Here is a 22,953-nt window from a genome sequence, read left to right as displayed (position 1 = left end):
ATAAAGTCAGGTGAACTTTTATGAATTTCAGGCTAGTTTGAACTACATAGTTAGATCTGGGATGGCAAAAATTTCAAAACAAACAAGACCCAAATACATCAACAACAACTAAAAATCCCCCAGACCAAACAAGCACATCTCCTATTATGGAATCTTGTAAAAATATAATGTGGAGGTAGTGAGAATTTTGTAATTTTTTTTTTAAAACACAGGAACATTATGTGGATGTATTTTTGTTTTAATCCGAGATTTGAGTATATGCAGCTTCTATGATTTGCCTCATATGTGCTTTTTCACGATGGCAGATAGTTACTTCAGTTGTGTCATGTTTGGAATTCTGGAGACTTTTCAGAGGGCATACATATAAATGTTATGGCCCCAAGAGGCAGTTTGGGCTGATGGTTGGTAGTTGAATCAAAGAAACAACAAATCAGATATCCTGATGGCAAGATCAACTTTGTCTCAAGGAACTCAGGACTCCTAATCTACAGGCAGTAGCCCAATGATAACATTGCTTCCTTTCCCCTATATCCTTTTTCTCTTTCAGATTTAGTTTTAGGAAGTTGAAAGGGAAGATGAGGTGTGGAGAAGGGTAGAAGAAATAACCCACTAAGTAGCAAATACTGGGTACAATTGGCACTCAGATGTGGAGCAAGGCAGAATGGGAAATTTTATTTCAAGTGCCATAAAGGAAACAGCTGAGAATAAAGGAAGGGATTTTTATTTCAAGACGCCAGCAAAAGAGTTATTGTGGCTGCTTACCTTGGGATATTTCCGTACTTGTTCCCAGGAGGATCTTCTGTGTTTGTTTTGTTTTGTTATTTTGATGTTCTTGTTGTTTATATTTATTTTTTTTTGTTTTCTTTTTCTTCTCTCCATATCCTGTGTTAGAAAAGGTAGGGAGAATGGCTCAGCAGGTGGAAAAATTGGGAGTGGAAATGGAGGGACTGAGAAATAAAAATGGCAGAGATGAGAAAACAAAAGGGTTCACTCTGCTTTTTCTTTTTTGAAAGGTTTACAGAATTGTCAGGGCTACTGGAAAAATTGCGGATGGAGGTTGCAGAACTTGGGAAACTACACGCATTGGAAAAGGGAGAATCAAAAGCCTCAGTACAGGTGACTACACAAGACAGCAGGAGTTTCTTACAAGAATAAAGTGGGAAAGAAACTGCTCTGGAGGGTCCTCAGGTCAGAGAAAAGCTGAAAAGAAAGGATGGCAGTCTGATGAAACAGCTGATTTGAGGAGAAAGTATTAATCTCAAAACAGTTGTGCCACCAGAGTGGGAGGCAGGGCATCCTGGAGTTACAAAATCACCATCATCTTTCCCAGTAGTCATACAGCATATGCCTTCTAATAGGATGATAAAAAGTTATGACAAGGTAGGATAGAGTCCTGTTGATGTCCTCATCTTATGTCAAACAAATTCTAAATGACTAGTCTACTAAAAATAGAAATATACCTTTGCACATGCTGAAAGGAAGGACCTATGAATATCAAGAAATGAAATAGTGTAAGCGAAATGAATATAGTAAAAGACCAATTGCTAGGCAAAGGGCAGTACTCTGATATATAAGAACAAAAGCAATTCAATTCTGTTACTATAGAACAATGTTGCTTAGTGGCTTTAAGTCCTTTGGACAAATGGTATAAGATAATGATTTAAGAATGATATAAGACCCACCTCATTCACTGAATTTTGTTTTCAAAACAAATATTAGTCTCAGCTGTAAAGAAGGCCCTATCAGATCCTGATGTAAGGCAGGTGTTGATAGAGACCTTGGCAGAGGAAAATGCAAATACAGAATGTAAAGAAGGTATTACACCATCAAAGACTTGGAAAGCACACATGGATGAGTGGATAAAGGATACAACCAATATTGGTTCTAACTTGTATCATGTTCATAGCATAGATAAAACTATAGCCAGAAGTCTCTAATATCAAAATGCATCAATTGCATGAAATAAACTCATTTGAAGAGATGGGGACCAAGCCATTAAAGATCTCAGATTACAAAATGGCAGTGTGTTAAATGCAAGAAATATAATACTTGGCACTGAAAGAGTAAACAAGGTATCTTTAAAGGTAATGGTTTTTCTAAATATACACTAGAAAAACAGCCTAGTCATTGAAGTATGTACAGGGAATGTGGCAGTTCTTTACATTGGACCAGTGGAAGGTACTGCAGGCTGTGCTGCTCTAAACCTGGCCATAGATAAACATCTTACTGTACCCACCAAAACTCAATGTTATAAAATATATACTGGACTTCATGGTCCTTTGCCTGCCAGGACAGTAGGAATGATCTTGGAAATGTGCAGATTGACTTCTCAAGGATTCATTGTTCTTCCAGAAATTAAAGATGAACCTTTCAAAAGAGAAATTAAAATTATAGCCTATGTGAAAACAGAGATGGCATTTAATGCAGGTGGTAGGAATTGCTGAGCTTCTACTGTTTCCCTACATCAAAGCCAAAATGGGCCAAGTACAAAAACAAAACAAAAAACAGAAGGGTTGAAGTACTAGAAAACATGTTCTGGGAAAGTGTTATTAATGCCCAGAGGCCAAAATTAAAATTGCAAGTAAATGGTATTGAAATAGTAAGATTGGTGGATACAGGAACTGATATAACTATTATTTATGAAAGATCCTGAAATTCAGAATGGCCACTTCCAAAGGTTTGTTCACAGTTTCTTGGAACTGGAAAGTTATATGAGACAAAGTGTACTATGGGTCAAATGTGTGAGACTGGAATGTCAACACGGAAAGTTAAAGTCTTATGTGGCTGATATACCCATATGTTTATTGGAAAGGGAATTCTTTTTACAACAGTGGCTCCGATTAATATTCCCAAAATCCCATAATGAAATTAAGGCTGAACTGGTACATGCTCCTGGGAAAGGTATTGCTATGCATCATCATAAATAATTCAAGGCTGTGCCAATTGTCCAAACATAAGACATCCCAGGGATTCAGTTTCCAAATTTACAATGGAGGCCACCAATGAGTTACCATTGGACCTACCCTTAAAATGGTTGATTAATATGCCTGTATGGATAGATTAGTGGCCCATAACAAAGGAAAAATTATTGGCACTTGAGTAGCTGGTACATGAGCAGCTCTATGGGCAACATACAGAAGTGTCTACTAGCCCATTTAATTTTTCTGTGGTTTTTATAAAAAAGAAATAAGGAAAAAGGAGAATGTTAATACATTTAAGATTGGTGGATAGAATAATTCAACTAATCTGCCCCTTAAAGCCTGGAATTTCTTTACTTTTTTATTCCCTAAGCCGAGGCTGAAGATAGTACTTTATTTAAAAGTTTGTTTTTTAAAAATCCCCTTGCATGAGCAGAATAGGAAAAGGTTTACCTTCACAATACCTACTTATGATAATGATCACTCAGTAAAAGGTGATCATTATGGAAAGTTCCATAAGAGATATTAAATTGTCTAACTTTATGTCAATATTTTGTCAAACAGCCGCAAGAAATAATTTGTAGGCAATTTCCTCAAACCATTGTTTATCATTACATGGTTATTTTGTTGTCAGATTCTGAAGAAATATTTTAGAGAAAAAGTTAAAGGAAACAAACAATTCTGCCATGCTGGGAATTAGAGATTGCTCTTAAAGAAAAAAAACAAAACAAACAAAACAACAACAACAAAAAAACTGCAGTGAGGAGATTCTATTAACTATGTGGGTATAAAATAAGTCAACAGAAAATTCAACCACAAAAGATACAGATTAGAAGAGATCAACTGCAAACTCTTTGGTTTTCAAATTCTAATGATAGATAATAATTTGCTACCACCTAACATTGAATTAACTGCTCAGGAGTTGAGTAATTTGTTTGTAACATTACAAGGAGATTTAGACTTAAACAGTCCAGGATGGTTAACAGGTGAAGCAAAGTAAGAGTTAACTCTGGTAGAACAGAGAACTAAAAAATGTGTATGTGGCTCGCATAGTTCCTAAAGTTGATTGTATTTTGGTTACTTTGCCTTCAACTCATTTTCATACTGGTCATCAAGTAAAGGGAAGATACGATTATTGAGTAGACTTTCTTACCACACAAAGTAAAAAGTTAAAGACTTAAATAGAAAAAGTTTCTGATAGAAGGTAAGCAAGACTATACCAATTGTCAGGGATACACCCAGCAGAAATTGTAGTACTTTATACTAATATTAAGATTATGACTGTGACCAGAACTGACTGGGCCCCATAGCTCTCTGTACCCAGATCCTGTGGGAGAGAAAGCTGGTCTCTTGGGGGCTGGGAGGAGGGTAAAGACAATCCTGAGAGTGCACAGGAGACCACCACTTCTGCTCAAATTCCTAGCACAGGAGGAGCTTGCCTGGAGCCTTCTGGACCCAGGAACCTAGTAGCCATGAGGGATCCATCTGGTTTCTGCCTGCACCCAAAGCTGAAAGCCAGTCTCCAGCAGTGCTGACACATCAGAGAACAGAGGTAAGGCCACTACTTCCGACCCGCCTGGAGCCCTCAGAACACAGAACCCAGGAGCAGTCTGGGACAGGATCCTTCCAGGTTTTGCCTGCACCCAGAGGTAACCTGGTCCCACAGCTTCCCCTGGGGGGAAGAGTGGGAATCTCAGAGGTATAGGCCATCCTGGGAGCGCAGGGAAGATCACAACTTCTGCTGGCATTCCTGGTCCATGAAGAACCTGTCTGGAAACCTCAGGAAACAGGAACCTAGGAGCAATCTGGGGTAGGATCCTTACGGTTACTGCCTGCGCCCGGCCCTGTGACACAGTTCTCTGGACTCAGGCCCTGCTGGCAGAAACCTGGTTTCCAGAAGTGTTGACACACAGGCTTACAGGAGGGTCAAGCCACTGTCAGAGACAGCAAGACCAGCCACACAAGAGGCAACAAGATGGTGAGAGGCAATCACAGGAACTTAAGCAATAGAAACCAAGACTCCTTGGCATTATCACAGCCTAGTTCTCCCACCAAAGCAAATACTGGATATCCCAACACACCGGAAAAGTGAGATTTAGATTTAAAATCACATCTCATAATGATGATAGAGGATTTTGAGAAGGACATAAATAACTCAAAGAAATACAGGTAAACAACAAAACAGGTGAAGGAATTGAACCATCCAAGACCTAAAATTAGAAATAGGAACAATATAGAAATCAGAAAGGGAGACAATCCTGGAGATAGAAAACCTAGAAAAGAAATCAGGAGTCATAGAAGCAAGCATCACCAACAGAATACAAGAGATAGAAGAAAGAATTTCAGGGGCAGAAGATAACATAGAAAACATTGAGAAAACTTTCCATGAAAATGTTAAATGCTAAAAGCTCCTAACCCAAAACATCCAGGAATTCCAGGATATAATGAGAATATCAAATCTAAGGATAATAAGTAGGGAAGAGTATAAAAATTCCCAACTTAAAAGGCCAGTAAATATCTTTAACAAAACTATAGAAGAAAACTTACCTAACCTAAAAAAGAGATGCCCATAAACATACTAGAAGCCTACCGAACTCAAAATTGAATGAACCTGAAAAGAAATTCCTTCTGTCATATAATAGTCAAAGCACCAAATACACAAAACAAAGAATATTAAAAGCAGCAAGGGAAAGAGGTCATGTAACATATGAAGGCGGATGTAACAGAATTACACCAGACTTTTCCCCAGAGACTATGAAAGCCAGAAGATCCTGGGCAGATGTCATACAGACCCTAAGAAAATACACATGCTAGCCCGGGCTACTATATCCAGCTAAATTCTCAATTAATATAGATGGAAGAAAACTAAGATATTGCATGAGAAAACCAAATTTACAAAATATCTTTTCACAAATCCATCCCTACAGAGGATAATAGATGGAGAACTCCAAGGATCGACACTACATCCTAGAAAAAGAAGAAAGTAATCTTGCAACAAACCCATAAAAAGAGAACCACAGAAACATAATTCCACTTCTAACAAAAAACACAACAGGAAATTACAATCACTATTCCTTAATATACCTAAATGTCAATGAATTCAATTCCCCAGTAAAAAGACATAGACTAACAGACTTTGTAAACAGGACCCAGCATTTTGCTGCATACAGGAAACACACCTTGGTGACAAAGACAGACACTATCTCAGAATGAAGGCTGGAGAACAACTTTACAAGCAAGTGGTCCCAAGAAACAAACTGGATTAGTCATTTCCGTGTCAAAAAAAATTGACTTTGAACCAAAGTTATCAAAAAAGGTAAGGAAGGACACTTCAAATTCATCAAAGGAAAAATCCACCAAGATGAACTCTCAATTCCGAATATCTATGCTCCTAATGCAAGGCCACCTACATCCATAAAAGAAACCTTACTAAAGCTCAAAGCACACATTGCATCTCCCAGAGTAATAGTGGGAGACTTCAACAGCCCACTCTCGGCAATGGGCAGATCATGGAAACAGAAACTAAACAGAGACACAGAGGAACAAAGAAGTTATAAACCAAATGGATTTAACATATTTATAGAACATCACATCCTAAAACAAAAGAATATACCTTCTCAGCACCTCATGTTACCTTCTCCAAAATTGACCATATAATTGGTCACAAAACAGGCCTCAACAGATACAACAAGATTGAAATAATCCTATTCATCCTGTCAGATCACCACGTACTAATACTGGTCTTCAATAACAACAAAAATGACAGAAAGCCCATATATCCATGGAAGTTTAACAATGCTCTAGTCAATGATAGCTTGGTCAAGGAAGAAATAAATGAAAAACTTTTTAGAATTTAATGAAAATGAAGGCAAAACATGCCAAAACTTATGGGACCCGATGAAAGCAGTGCTAAGAGGAAAATTCATGGCTCTGAGTGTCTGCAAAAAGAAACAGGAGAGAACATACATTAGCAGTTTGGCAGCACACCTAAAAGCTCTAGAACAAAACAAAGTAAATAACCCAAGATGAGTAGAAGGCAGGAAATCATCAAATTCAGTGCTGAAATCATGTAGAAACAAAAAGGACTACAAAGAGTCAAGAAAACCAGGAACTGGTTCTTTGAGAAATTCAAGAAGATAGATAAACCCTTAGACAGGCTCATAGGTAGAGTATCCAAATTAATAAAATCAGAAATGAAAAGGGAAACATAAAAACAGGATCTGAGGAAATTAAAAAAAGTCATCAGATCCTACTACAAAAACTTATATTCAAAAAAGGAAAATCTGGAGGAAATGGACAATTTTCTAGAGACATACCAGGAACCAAAATTAAGTCAGAATCAGATAAATAATCTAAACAGTCCCAAAATGCCTAAAGAAATAGAAGCAGGTATTAAAAGTCTCCCAACCAACTAAAGTACAAGAACAGATGTGTTCAGTGTAGAATTCTACCAGAACTTCATAGAAGACCTGATATCAATACTGTCCAAACTATTCCACAAAATAGAACAGAAGGAACACTAGCCAATTCCTTCTATGAAGCCACAATAACTCTTATACCTAAACCACACAGAGACCCAAAAAAGAGAACTTCACACCAATTTCCCTTATGAATACTCAATAAAATTCTAACAAACTGAGTCTAAGAACATATCAAAATGATAATCATGATCAAGTAGGCTTCATCCCAGGGGTGCAGGTAGGGTTCAGTATATGAAAGTCTATAAACATAATCCATTACATAAACAGATGTAAAGAAAAAAAAATGACAGATCATCTCATTAGATCCTGAGAAAGCATTTGACAAAATTCAACACCCCTTCATGTTAAAAGTCTTGGAAAAATCAGGAATTCAAGGCCCATACCTAAACATAGTAAGAGCAATATACAGCAATCCAGTAGCCAACCTTAAACTAAATGGAGAGAAACTTGAAGGAATCCCACTAAAATCAGGGCCTAGACAAGGCTGCACATTCTCCCTACCTACTCAATATAGTACTTGAAGTCCTAGCCAGAGCAATCGGACAGCAAAATGTCAAAGGGATACACATTGGAAAGGAAGATATCAAAATATCACCATTTGCAGATGATATGATTGTTTAATTAAGTGACTCCAAAAGTTCCACCTCAGAACTACTAAGCCTAATAATCAACTTCAGCAAAGTTGGTGGATATAAAATTAGCTCAAATAAATCAGTAGGCTTTTTTCTACTCAAAGGATAAACAGGCTGAGAAAGAAATTAGGGAAATAACACCCTTCACGATAATCACCTTGGTGTTATTCTGACCAACCAAGTGCAAGATCTGTATGACAAGGACTTCAAGTTCCTGAGTGTAGAAATCAAAGGTCTCGGAAGATGGATAGATCTCCCATGGTCACAGATTGGCAGTATTGATATTGTAAAAATGGCCACCTTGCCAAAAGCAATCTTCAGATTCAATGCAATCCCCATCAGCATTCCAACTCAGTTCTTCCCTAGAGTTTGAAAGAGCAATTAGCAAATTTATTTGGAATAACAAAAAACTCAGGATAGTGCAAACTATTCTCAACAATAAAAGAACTTCTGGGGGGAATCACTCTCCCTTACTTACCTCAAGCTGTATTACAGAGCAATCGTGATAAATACTGCATGGTATTGGTATAGAGATAGGCAGATAGATAAATGGAATAGAGTTGAAGACCCTGAAATGGTCACTTTATTTTTGACAAAGGAGCTAAAACCATCCAGTGGTGAAAAGATAGCATTTTCAACAAATGGTGCCGGTTCAAGTGCAAGTCAGCATGTAGAAGAATGTATAATGATCCATTCTTATCGTCCTGTACAAAACTCAAGTCCAAGTGGATCAAGGACCTCCACATAAAACCTGATATGCTGAATCTAACAGAAGTGAAAGTGGGGAAGAGCCTCAAACACATGAACACTGGGGAAATTTTCCTGAACAGAACACCAATGGCTTATGTTCTAAGATCAAGAATCGACAAATGGAACTTCATAAAATAGAAAAACTTTTGAAAGGCAAAAGACACTCATTAGGACAGAACAGCAAACAAATGTACATTTTCACAATGGAGTACTACTCAGCTATTAAAAGCAATGACTTCATGACATTCATATGCAAATGGATAGAACTAGAAAGTATCATCTTGAGTGAGGTACTCTCTTCACCAAAAAATACACATGGTCTGCACTCACTGACAAGTGGATATTAGCACAAACGCTCATTACCCCATGATACAATCCACAGATCACCTGAGGCTGAACAAAAAGGATAATCAAAGTGCAGATGCTTCAGTCCTTAGAAGGGGGAGCAAAAAATATAGGAGATATGGAGACAAAGTTTGGAGCAGAGACTGAAGGAATGGCCATTTAGAGAGTGCCCCACCTGGGTATTCAGCCCATATACATACAGCCACCAAACCCAGACAACGCTGCTGATGCCAAGAAGTGCATGTTGAGAGTATTCTGCTATCTCTGTCTCCTGAGAGGCTCTACCACAGCATGACATATACAGAGCGAATGCTTGCAGCCAACCAATGAACTGAGAATGGCGTCCTCATTGGAGGAGCTACTGAAAGGATTGAAGGAGCTGAAGAGGTTAGCAACCCCATAGGAACAACAGTACCAACCTACCAGAGCTTTCAGAGGCTAAATCACCATCCAAAGTGTACACATGGACAGACCCATGGCTCCAGCTGCATATGTAGCAGAGGATGGCCTTGTTGGGCACCAATGGGAAGGGAAGCCCTTGGTCCTGCCAAGTCTGGACCCCCTAGTGTAGGGGAATGTAAGAGCAGGGAGACAAGGTTTTGGTGGATGATTTGGGAACACCCTTATAGAAGAATGGGGAAAGGGGAGGAGATAGGGGTTTATGCACAGGAAATCAGGAAAGGGGATAAAATTTGAAAAGTAAATAAAAAAGATTGTCATTATGGGTAATCAGTAAGATTGACAAAAAAACTTGTAGGAACTATTTGTGATACATTAACAGCAAATACTGTGAAAGCAAGCATCTTCGGTTTACAAAAAGAAGTAATTGGATTCTCCCACATATAAAGGGAATTGGTGTTCCCAAAACACCTACATTCTACATGGATGCAAGTACTTTGAATGACAGGTTATAAGTTAGGCAAAATGAGCCAAGTAGTCCAAAGCGCATATACTTCAGTTCAAAAATCAGAGCTGTATGCAATTCTTATGATATTAGTAGGTTTTTCTGAAAGTCTTAATAAAATTGCTGTGGCTCCAAATATGTAGAAAAATTGTTTTGCATATAGAAACTGCTAAATTTATTCCTGACAATTCAAAATTATACTTGTTATATATACAATTGTAACAGGCAATATGAAATAGAAACTATCCTTTATATACCACCTATATCTGGCCTCAAGAGGTTTTTCTGTCCCACTGACACAAGGGAATGAAGAAATTGACCAACTATTAATAGGAAAAAGTTCTATCACCTACCAACAAGCCAAGGAAATTATAAGAAAATGCCCTACTTATTTTTTACTTTTTGTAACCAAACTGTATCATCCATTACAAGTCAATATAGGGTTACCAGAAAAAAAAATAAAATTTGGCATATGGATGTATTTCATCTTGCAGAATTTGGAAAACTGAAGTTTGTATACCATACCATTGATATATACTCAGGGTTTTAATGGTCAACTGGCTTAAGTTCTAAAAAGGATGATTCTGTAATTACACATTTACTGGAAATAAAGGCTATTATGCACCTATCTGTACAAATTAAGACTGATGATATCTCTTCATATGTCCCCAGTAAGATTTAGGAATTCTTTGTATATTATGAATAAGCACATTACGATCATACAATCCTACAGGACAAGCAGATGTAGAAAGATATATCACTTTAAAAGAAATGCTTAAAAGTGCTCTCAGTAAGCCATGTGACCTGAGTTCAACTCTTGTAATCTACAGGGTACCAACTGCTGCATGTTCTCTGACATCTACACGTACACTGCAGAAGATAGAGCCACATCCCACCTTGCAGCATGTGTGCACACATGTATACCCATTCAGAAGAACTAAATAGACACATGCATAAAAATGTGATAAGGTCAAGTTATTTGTCTGTCTGGTAATGACAAAGCGTTCTCCTGTCAGGACTAATATTCTTCACACACTAATGCCAAAGCACCAGGATGAAATCAGTTCACGAGTGCATACTTTAGAAAGGCTGGCTGTTTGCATTTTATCGATTTGTTCTTCATTTTTAGGCAGGATATCACATTGTAGTCCACTCTCACTTGAATTTGCAATACACTATTGACTGAGCTGGGAGTCATAGAATCCTCCTGCCTCAGCATTCTATGTGGTGAGATTGCATGAGTGAGTCAAGATGCTCAGTTTCCATCTGTTTAAGAAATAGACTTAGCCTGAGGGAAGATCACTTCTGGACTTCATAGTTTATGTATTTCCAAAACAGAGCCCAGAATATCATTGATGAATTTGTCATGAACCCCTTCTTGGCCAAGAGTGGTATAATAACATTGTGTGAGGTAAAGTGGGGTGGTGTGCAGAAAGAAGTCACGGCCTGAAGCAGAAGCTCTGTAGTCTGCTTGCCCAAAATGCTCAGAACCCTGAGTTCTATCATCAGCATAGGAAAAACCATGTATGGTGGCTTGCTCCTGCCATCCAGCACTCAGTGGGCCACAGTGGGAAAATCAGGAATTTCGTGTCACTCTCAGCTACGATACCGAGTTTGAAGCCATGGTGGGTTACACCAGACCTTGTCTCAGAACAAACAAGAAAAGCTAATTGGAGGACTGGAAACCTCTCCCTCCCTGGACTACATGTAACAAACTACATGTAAGAAAATCCTATGATAAAAACCACTCAGTGGGTTTTATGTAAATTGTCAAAGGATCAGGAGCTCGGTGCATGGCTCCTAGGGAAGAGCATATTTACTGTGCAAAGCAACAGGTGAGAGTTCAACATTGTATTTCCTGTGTGGATCCTGGACTGGACCCCATATCATATCTTCCCCAGTGCCCAGAATTCAGTGTCCAAACATGAAGGGAGATGGGCCCCCAGGAAGGTGAAGGCCCTCAACCCTCTGGCTTGAACACTAATTCCCATAAGTCATGTAGGAGTATCCTAGGGTGGAATGGGGCTCTGCCTCATACTTATGAGGGTGCCAGCTCAGAGACCTTACCTAAAGTGGAACACACTAATGAGGAGGGGACAGGGCCATTTGCATACTTTTGAGGAGATCCTGTACCTGAGGCAAAAAAAAAAAAAATAGACCGGCTCCTGCAGAAGATTGGAAGCCTGCATCATCACAAAGAATGTAGGGTGAGGTAAGTTCCAGAGCTGCAGTCCCTGTGAAAGATCCCACGCAGAGAGACCCTTACTCAAGTCTTGGGAAATTGCGGACCCCAGACACAGAGAGACCATTTTGGATGTAATAAGCAAAGGCGAGGTTTATTACAGAGACCTATTACAGAGATCTCCAGGCCGACACATATCTCACACAGGAGACAGAGGTGTCGACCACGAAACTCAAAAGTCAGAGGGTTATATAGAGAAAGCTAGGGGGTTTTGACGTGGTTACATACAATTGGTTCATTCAAACATAGCAGTGAGAACAAAGCAGAAAGAGTACGTGCTGGAAGTCAGGGGCTTATCAGGGGCCAGAGGACACCTAGTTGAAATATGGCCCTGAGTGAGCTGGGGGGAGATGTCTTCCTGTCAGACGTCCCATGAATCAGTCCCATTAACTCAGGCTGGTTCCTGCATTCCTTTTCCTTATCTTTATGGCTTGCCAGTCCTGTCTGGACAGTGTTTCCTGTGCTCCTTTATCTTTATGGCCTGCTAGTCTTGGCTGCAGGGGCTTAGCCCTGGGTCTGTGACCTTTTGGGGTTTTTTCTTTTAATTTTGTATCTCTAAACCTAGAATTTGTATAATTCTCCTTTCATTCCCTTCTTCTTCTACTAAATAATTCTAATCTTAGAATTTCGATATCAAGTATTTGGTCTCACCAGTTGTCCTAACTGACTGGTACTGTTGTCTCAGAACCATCAACTGTATAGCACCCACTCGATTTTTAACAAAAGCAATTATCCTGTTTGTCACGCAGGGGCCAAAAACTAAAACGAAGAAAATTATTAATAATGGCCCAGCTGTAGCAGAGAGTAGGGTAGTCATCCAAGGAGATCTACTAAACTAGCTCTTGAACCATCTCTGATGTGTTTTTCTGTCTGTCTTTTGTCTAACCTTTCTCTAAGTTTATTTATGGAGTCTTTAATTACTCCTGAATGGTCTGTATAGAAGCAACATTTTTCTTTCAGTGTAGCACACAGACTCCTTCTTTAAGGAATATCAGGTCTAATCTTATCCTATTTTGAAGGACTACCTCTGAGAGGGAGGTTAGGTATTCTTGGAGGTCAGCTAAAAAGTCTTTCACTCTTTTTATATCTGAGTCAATGGCAGTTCTGAATTCTCTATAAGCCTTGCATTGTAACAGCAGATGTCCTTGTGCTGCCCTTGCAGCACCTAGATAGCCTTAGCCCTAAGTATTTCTCAACTCCTTTTTTTGTCTTACTAAGTCTTTAGCATCAGGATTCCAATCTGGACACTATCTGAACCTATACACCAAGTCATGACTGTCTTTTAGAACTTCTAAACTTATACAGGTTGTGATCCCTGAGGCACAGTCCCAAGAAGTGTTAGGAGTACTAACTTATGTAATATTACATCATTTGTAATAGAAATCAAGCCTATCCCTACACCTATCTTGATAGAATCCAGGGCAAACATGAAATTAAGTCTAGGGAGCTTTTTGAAGATCTGAGTTTCCCTCTAGGTCCCACTTCTCAGCCCCAACAGCTAGTACACGGCTGGTGAGGGCTGAGAATTGATGGCTGTCAGGGTAGTCAGCAGCACCAGGTACAATCCTTTCCAGTGAGGCTTGAGTATCTGGGTTCGGTGCCACCGTATGTAGCCGAGTCTCTGATGGAACTGATGAGATGTCTCGGGGGTCCCCAGGGCATAGGCTGCTGTCAGCTCTGAGCAGATTTCTTTCTGTATCACCTGTAGGTCTTTTAGCCTGGCATACAAATCATTATTACTATGACATGTTGGTTCAGTAACATCATCTAATACAGTCAGAGGAGCTGAGGCCCCATATAAGATCTCAAAGGGGGTAAGGCTGAATCTGGAAGGGGTATTTCTTGCTCTGAAGAGAGCAAGAGGGAAGGAGTGTCACCCAGTCTGCGCCAGTCTCCATGGTCAATTTGTTTAGGGTCTCTTTTAGAGTTTTATTTATTTACTCTACCTGTCCTGAACTTTGAGGTCTGTAAATATAATGTAATTTTTAATCGACCTCTAAATACTTGGCCACACCCTGGCTTACCTTGGCAACGAAAGTAGGGCCCTTGTGTGACCAGATTACCTTGGGCACTCCAGACCGGGGGAAGATTTCTTCCAGTATCTTCTTGATGACTTCGGAGTCCGTCTCTTGCTTGGTGAGGAAAGCTTTTATCTATTCCTGGAAAGGTATCTACAAGCACTAGGAGATACTTGTGATCATATTTTCTTGGTTTTATCTCAGTGAAGTTTACTTCGACTTTTTACTAAACTCTCTAGGTCTCTTTGTCCTGTTTGTTTGTTAAGCATTTACTTACTGACATACCTTATATTTTTTTATTGTCTCTCTTGGCTAAAATCTTAAAGTCTATTATACACCTTAACTATTTGGACAAACTTCTTATCTCCTAAATGAGTCCATTTTTTTATTTGGCAAAGTGAGTCTTTTGTTTGTTCTCTGGGGGGTATAGCTTTCTCCCCAAGTGCGTCATTGTCCTTTTATCTTTTAAACAACTTGGGCCTTTTCTTCTGTTGTACATTCTAAGTGAGGCCATCCCTTAATCCAATCCCAGTTCCCAGTGGCTGACTCTTATAGGCCTGTAACCAGGATAGGCTCCTGTATAGCCATTTCCCGAGCCACTTTATCTGTTTTGTTACTGTCCCATGTCACTGAATCTCTTCTTTCCTGATGTCCTGGGCAATGAATAGTACTCACAGTTGTTGGCTTCATCAGGGCATCTAAGAGGTGGCAAAGACATCTGTGGCGCTGATAGGTTGGGGGGTTGGGGTTCAGCCATTCTAGATGACATTGTGTTGTCCACCATGGCAGCACCCACTTATCTCTGACCTTCAGTCATGAAGAGAACTGTTCCCGTCTGTGGACAAGGTCCTCGGCTTTCAGCAGGGGTCAATCAGTCAGTCGCAGAGGTCTTTCCTCCAGCCATGGGCTTCTGTCAGTGCTTGACACTCGTGTTGTGGTGGCTCCAGGTCAGGATTGGGCAGCAAAGTGACCAGATTGTCCCCAACCGGTGGAGAATCTAGTCCATGTTAGCTGACCAGTGGTCCCATCCTCTGGGACATTTTATTTAAAGGCAAAACATCAGCCACTCTATCACAGTTTAAGTCCTGGATTGGGTGATAATTGTTAGTGCCCGGCTGGCAGGAGTGATGTGTTCCAGGCAGAAAAGCACTAAGCCACACATCTCCCAGCATCAGGTACTGGTGCACTGAGACAGGTCTTAAGCTCCACATATACAGTCTGCAGATATGTATACACATGGCCTTATCCAGCCGTCTTAGCCCACGCAAGCCATTTTGGAGAGCAATTTTCTCATGAGCAAGGGATAGGGGCAGTCAGGGATGACCATGAACTAGTGGGTGGGTTACCCGGCCCACGCCAAGGTCCACTGTTCTTCGGGCAGTCCATAAGTATTGTTTGTTGTCAGTAACCCCTTGTACTTAAGGTCTTTGGATATTGGCCCACTGGGGGGCATAGGAACACAGAGCATTGGGTTCCTGTATCCACAAAACAACTGGGCGGGCTTTCCTTTTATCTTTGTGCATAGCCAGTACTCTACGACCGAGAGGGTTGTCTTTGGGGCCACTGGAGAGGCCCCTCTTGTTCTTGGGACAGTCCCTGACCCAATGTCCTTTTTCTTTGTATTAGGCACACTGATCTTTAGCCAGGAATTTTCTTTTGTTGCCAGGTACTGTCTCCCTAGGTTTTCTAACTACTGTGGCCAGTATATGTTCCTCTCTTGTCTTTTATCTCTCTAGCTTCTTTTTTTTCCCCTTTTTTAGTCTCTCTGTTTAACCTTACTTTTTCTGTAACTTATATTAACTCTCAGCAACATATAATAACTCTCTCAGTGACTTAGCTTAACCCTTTAAGTTTCTGTAACTTTTTCTTTATATCCTTTTTTTTTTTATCTTAGCCAGATTGGTGGGGCATTTTCTAGCCCCTCAGAGACCTACCCTTGGAGTCTGGCGGCAGACCTGGAGCACTCCCTACCTTCAGGCGTCTGAAGAGAGCAGGCAGAAGTAAGGGCCTTCCATCCATGTCTGGAACATTTTTTCTGGCCTCTAGTAGGATTCCGTCTTTCCTCGGTGGTAAAGAAGACCTGTAACAGTTACTAACAAGCATCTTAAATGGGATGGTGAGAAAACAAGGGAATCTCGAGAATAGAGGTCCACTGAAGAGGGCAAATAGCATTTAGTCACACAGCTAAGCCAGGAGGCTTTCTTGGGACAAAAAAACCTTGTGTCTGTGAAACAGAAAAGTGAGCAGAGGGGCAGCCTATCTGTTACCGGCTGTCTCTCTGGACTTAGATTTTCCCTTAAGGAGTACCTCCCTTTAGTGCCAGATCCGTGGCTTTATCGCTCAAGAGACCCATCCTCTAAATGGCACTAGGCTTCCAGTAAGAACCAATAACAAAAGGATGGAGAGATGTTAGAACCTGGGTGTTAGATACTAAGCAGCTGACAAAAGAATTGTAACCAGTTCACCTGGGGCTTCTTGTCTCTTACATCTAATAAAGAGATTGTTAATACTATAGTACCAACCTTTAATAAAAAACTATAGCTCTCTCCATGTCTCCGAATATCAGGACTGTAGTAGTAGTCCTTCACCAAACTGTCTCAGTGGGCTAAAGGCCCATGGAAAAGAAAACATTAATCCTGACCTTGGCCACAGCCAAAGCCTGAATTCTAAATTTTGACTGGCAAAACAAAACAAAGTTCTTTACAGTTTGTTGTAGATTTTTTGAAACTATTTTAGGGGCTTCTCTGCCCCCCAACCTGGGACATTTCGACCACAGGGGCAGGAACTGGCTGCTGTGGGGATAGGATCAAAGGCATTCTCCATGTTAATGATGACCAAGGAGAAAAGTAATTTAGTGCTGGAGACTAACTCCTCCCTTGGAATAAGGACAGCAGATAAGGCAGGCTTCCTTAAAGAACTTCTCTTAATGAGCGCTCTCCTTCTGTGAGCAAATGTCAGAAATTCCTTTCTTGTTCTTGTTTTCCTTATAGTCTTCTCCCACCTCGCTCTCAGCCTTTTTAGATCATTCTTCCCGTAGCATTTCTAACACAGCCTGTCCCTTTTTTTTATATCCTGTTGACAGCATTTCTGATCTTTTAGGCAGCTATGCACTAAGTGTCATACTGGCTGAAACTCCACCTTTAAGATTCCTTGTTCCCAAGCAAAATTTAAATCCTTTTCTTTATCACAGCTGTCCACCGTGAGATTCTCAGAGATCACGAACTAAGGTGTAGCAATTCACTTAGAAATCTCTCTGTAGTGTTTCTTTTTATCCTAAGCCTTTTTCTTTTAAACAGCTCCTGAAGAGCCAGAAAAATTGGGTGAGACTTGAGAAGTCCCTATCCTCGCTGTAGCAGCTCCGCAGCTAGTTTCGCTCGCCCCTACTGTGTGGGCTGCGAGCACAAGCACAGATAAAACACTATGTTTTAAAAATTAACTTTGGCTATCAACCAACACACCGCCACTAGAGCGGGGTCCACAAAATTAAGTTTTCTACTCACTATACTTGTTTAATAGCCAGCGGCCTAATCTGGGGAACTTTTTTATTTACCAGCGGTTTCTTCCTCAAGGTTTTTGTTAATGTCTGTTTACACAACTGTTAACAGCAGCTAGGCTGATCAAGGGGAGTAAAGGGAGGGGCATCTCTCCTTGGGAAGGAGGCTCAAGAGAGAAAGACAAAACTCCCTGGCAGAAAACAATTTTTCTCAAGCAAATTATTTTTAACTTTTAACTTAAGCACCAAGAGGACCAAGTAAAACTCTTTGATGAACAAAGCAAACAGTTTTATGATTTCAAACACAGTCGTCAGTCCAAGATTTTAAACACAGTCGTCAGTCCAAATTTCAAAACGAAACAAAAGCCAAAAAGACACTCGACAATACCACAGAAAACAAACCAGACAAACAATATCAAGACAAAGCATCCTATAACCAATTTCCACAGATGCCTGGTACCTTCAGTACCTGGCCCAAACTGCAGCTTAACCTTAGCTGCTTCTGGGATACTAAACACAGAAACAGAATACAGACAACAGACACTAACACGTATTCCACTTCCACTCTCTAAGCACTGACCAGAGTGAGAGTGCACGTCCACTCTCTAAGTACTGACCAGAGTGAGATTCCACTTCCACTCTCTAAGTACTGACCAGAGTGAGACTCCACGTCTACTCTCTAAGCACTGACCAGAGTGAGATTCAACTTCCACTCTCTAAGTACTGACCAGAGTGAGACTCCACTTCCACTCTCTAAGTACTGACCAGAGTGAGACTCCACCGGTACCGAGACACACATATACACACAAGGCGGAACCAAAACAGAGACAGACACAGACTGACAAATTCGGTGCCGCTCACACAGAAACACTCAGACAAACATCCAACTCACCTCCAAGGGGTCTTCGGAGTCTGGGGTGGTCGCGCAGATCCCGGACAAGCCCCCATTTGAAAGATCCCACGCAGAGAGACCCTTACTCAAGTCTTGGGAAATCGCGGACCCCAGACACAGAGAGACCATTTTGGATGTAATAAGCAAAGGCGAGGTTTATTACAGAGACATATTACAGAGATCTCCGGGCCGACACATATCTCACACAGGAGACAGAGATGTCGACCACGAAACTCAAAAGTCAGAGGGTTATATAGAGAAAGCTAGGGGGTTTTGACGTGCTTACATACAATTGGCTCATTCAAACATAGCAGTGAGAACAAAGCAGAAAGAGTACGTGCTAGAAGTCAGGGGCTTATCAGGGGCCGGAGGACACCTAGTTGAAATATGGCCCTGAGTGAGCTGGGGGGAGATGTCTTCCTGTCAGACGTCCCATGAATCAGTCCCATTAACTCAGGCTGGTTCCTACATTCCTTTTCCTTATCTTTATGGCTTGCCAGTCCTGTCTGGACAGTGTTTCCTGTGCTCCTTTATCTTTATGGCCTGCTAGTCTTGGCTGCAGGGGCTTAGCCCTGGGTCTGTGGCCTTTTGGGGTTTATTCTTTTAATTTTGTATCTCTAAACCTAGAGTTCGTATAATTCTCCTTTCACCTGCAGTCTGGGTGTGGGGAATAACTCCCTAGCACACACCTACCTTCCTATCCTTCCTTCTCCCTCTCTACTCCACATTTCTTGGCTCCTGACACCCCCCACCCCCACCCCAGCCTTAAAACAATCTATGTCTTCTCCTGCCCAAGGGCATTTGTCCATGCTGTTTGCAGTGCAGAATTGCTATTCCTCCAACTGCCTTTAAGGCGCCCTTCCTATATCCTCTGCTTGTTACTGGCTATTGCACACTTTATTTAATATCGCATTCTTATTTTCAGTTTCCTTCATTTCCACCATAGCACTTCACCACTCAAAGAGGCACCTATGAAGACAATTGAAGATACCAAGCTCAGAGTTGGTAAATATTGGATGAATGACTGACCCAGAATGAGGAATAAATTCGTGAATGAATGACCTGGAACAGGATCTTCTATGGAGCAGGCACTGGGCTAAAGCACTATGAGTTAGTAAAAGAACATAATGGGGACTGGCATGAATGCTCAGTCAGCATAACAGTGCTCAGGATAGCAAAGTCATGGATCTGAGTCAATTTAGATGGGTTTTGCAGATACTTCAATTAGAAATGGCCGAACGTTGTCATTGCTTAACAGTTCAGAAATGCCTAATGTAGATAGAAAATCTTCAAAGGCAACATAAGTCCACAGTACAACCCGTTTATGGACATTTCTTTATTTAGATCATTTGACTAGAGACCTGTCTGCTCCTGTCAGGACCCCTTCTTAGATTCTAAGAAGAAATTGAGCATCAGTGGAGTTGCTCCAATTGTGGTGAGACAGTCACTGGGCAACATTACTTCAATTCATCTACAGACAAAAGGTTGATCAGCCCTTCAAAATCTGCATTACAAAGGTTTGGCAGATGACCCTGGGCCAGAAGGCTGAAGACTGATGCTCCGACATATAAGGAATAGGGGGACTGTCCAGGTGATCAGCAGTCTCTATTAACTGGCTAAGCTTGGAAGCTATGTTTTGTGCTTCTCATATTTTCAGATAATATTAATCATTCTTGGATTTCTGATGTGGTTGAAGACTGGTAGTCTCAGACAACCCAAGCTGTTTAGCATTGAGAAAGATAATAAATCTGACAGGATGGTTTTTCAGGTGGCACAGGATCTAAAACCAGGATATAAGTCAGGTATAATCTTTTAGGATAACTGACATAGTAAATGGACAAAATTGATGGACTGGGTGATGAGTGTATCATATGTTTTATAAATTGTAGAATGCTAATAATTATACTCAATTTATATATAAGGAAAAAGCCTTTTTAACTGGACAAAAAGGGGGAAATGTTGTGGTTTGCCCTGGAGTCATCTGTATTTTAATGCTGATTCCATTACCCCAAGGAAGGCTCCCTAGTCACCTCCTCAGGACTCAGGTGACCTTATCAGAATCTTCTCCTATTTAACTTGTAAAATAAAGGCAAGAGGGAGTGATTTGGGTAGGGGAAGGGAAGTTGGGAAGGAGGAGGGGAGGAGTTGTTAGAGCAGGGAGAGGAGAGAGGAGTTGGAGGAGGAGAGAGGAGCTTGATACATGGCATAGAAAAGGCGCAAGTTATGAGGGATTTCAGAGCTGGGGAATAGGATAGTGTACTGGTGGATCTGCCCAATCTAGGTGCTAGCTTGTATTCATATTAATTGAGTTGTGTTTTCTTTGTGCGGGACCATTCGGGTTGGAGAGGTTACTGCAACACCTTACAGCTTCCATACCCTGGACCTCTACAATGCAGGACAGGCCACCACCTTCTGCAAATCATGCAAGTGAAATTCTTGCCTGGCAGCCAAAGTGATACCTTTCTCCTTTCTTGCTCTGATGTTGTACTCCCAGATCTGTGTCCCCAGTACCTAAATTATTCACTACCGAAAGCTGGGCATAACTCCAAGATGGAGGGCCTCTTAGTTCTGCAATCTTAGGAGAATGTAGCTAACCTCAGGAATTTACCCAGTGGAGCCAGATTAAATGTCTGGTCTGGAAAAGCCAACCCTGCCTCCAAGCCCTTTGTAATGTTTGGCAGGCTACAGAGTGAGGTGAAGGGGTCCCACCATCCTAGCCCAAATGCAAATATGGTGGCTTAAACCTCTGCTGGCACCAGCCATCTGCTGAGCCAGACCTCAACTGTGACCTCTGCAGGCTCTGATCTCATTTCTGGGGCAGTTGTTTGGTTTTGCTGTGAAACTGAAAAGGGAAAAAGGAAACCTACCGTTTTCTGGCCAGTTGTAGGAAACATGCCCTGATTTCCATTTCTTTAAAAGAAAGTTTGATTTAGAAAATATGCACCAAAGCCCTGTGGTCTTAGTTAGGTTTGTACTGCTATGAACAGACACCATGACCAAGTCAAGTCTTATAAAGGACAACATTTCATTGGGTCTGGCTTACAGGTTCAGAGATTCAGTTCATCTTCATCAAGGTAGGAGCATGGCAGCATCCAGGCAGGCATGGTTCAGGCAGAGCTGAGAGTTCTACATCTGCATCTGATGGCTGCTACAGAATACTGACTTCCAGCCAGCTAGGGTGAGGGTCTTAAAGCCCACACCCACAGTGACCTGCTTACTCCAACAGGGCCACACCTTCTAATAGTACCACTTCCAGGGCTAACCATATACAAACCATCACACCAGGGTTACTCTTTTCTACCTGAACTTGAAAATTAGCATGTGGAGCCATATACTAATGGTGATTTCAGAAATGGAGAGCCTCTGAAGAGGCTGAGGTCCATATGGTGGTAGTTTTGTCACAACTTGTAAGCAATCACTAAAATGACTGGAAACAGATGTTGGGTAGCCGAAGATACCTTTCCCTTCCAGGATGACCCTGCTGGGGTCAAGTAGGTTCGTTCAGATTCCAACACATCGAGCATCTGGCAATCTCACATCAACTTTATACCATCTTACTTCTGAACATGGAGATAGCCAGTAAGAGCATGACCAAGAATTCTGTAGTGACCCTTGCTACTTGAGAGTACATTGAGTGGGGTGCTATAGGATGGCATGTTTAAGTCATTCAAAAAGAAAAATTAAGTAAAATGATCTTGCATTAGTTTTGGCTTTCTGACATTGTTGTAGAATTTTAGAAACTCCATTGCACCTGGTATTTACTCTGGAGGGATGGCTTCCAAGCATTGGAATAATCTCATAAATAATCAGCAGTTTTCTTCTCAAATTTATGGGGATGTCCTTCTTGGGAATGTCAGTACCTTAGTGTAGCTGGCTTCTTTGTTCCAAGAATAATGACTCTGAGGATTAATTATTTATAGAGAAATGCCTAGGCCATAAGCTTTAACTTATTCCCCAACTAGCTCATAACTTATATGACCTAGTGTATATCTTCCACATGGCTTGTTAATTACCTCTAACTATTTCACAACCTACCCCTCTCTCTCTCTCTCTCTCTCTCTCTCTCTCTCTCTCTCTCTCTCTCTCTTTTCCTGGATACCCAACCTTCTAAACCTGCCTCAGCTTACTGGAAATCAGCATTTTATTGACAGGTGATATTTCTACATAGTTCACAAGAGATTTTCTCTACATCTCCCCCTAGTCCAATAAATGACTTTGTCTACCTTCAATAAACTAGATATAATAAGAACAATTGTGAAAACTGGGTAAAAATCATGT

The 22,953-nt window shown here is 40.9% G+C and overlaps 1 protein-coding gene across 19 annotated transcripts in view; it reads left to right on the top strand.

Moving 5' to 3' along the window:
• Zfp709l1 (zinc finger protein 709-like 1) overlaps positions 1 to 21,520 on the top strand; it is a 41,022-nt gene extending 19,502 nt beyond the window's left edge. For 3 of the 19 annotated variants that reach the window (XR_015624393.1, XM_087559156.1, XM_087559155.1), the window contains 3 exons: positions 1,014 to 1,116; positions 4,342 to 4,470; positions 10,861 to 11,008. Coding sequence is in view for 10 of the 19 variants with exons in the window: in XM_087559156.1 (XP_087415282.1) it covers positions 1,014 to 1,116; positions 4,342 to 4,470; positions 10,861 to 10,971 (343 nt within the window). In the remaining 9 variants the exon portion in view is untranslated. Of the gene's footprint in view, positions 1 to 1,013; positions 3,679 to 4,341; positions 10,079 to 10,860; positions 11,009 to 19,621 lie in introns of those variants that run through there. The other 16 variants (XR_015624394.1, XM_087559162.1, XM_087559161.1 and 13 more) reach the window with 11 other exon arrangements.
• The last annotated feature ends 1,433 nt before the right edge of the window (positions 21,521 to 22,953 follow it).

Source organism: Rattus norvegicus, chromosome 7 (genome assembly GCF_021556685.1).
Source record: "Rattus norvegicus strain SHRSP/BbbUtx chromosome 7, alternate assembly SHRSP_T2T, whole genome shotgun sequence".
NCBI lineage: Eukaryota > Metazoa > Chordata > Mammalia > Rodentia > Muridae > Rattus > Rattus norvegicus.
Note: the sequence above shows the minus strand (reverse complement) of the source record. Positions and strands in the feature narration are given on the sequence as shown.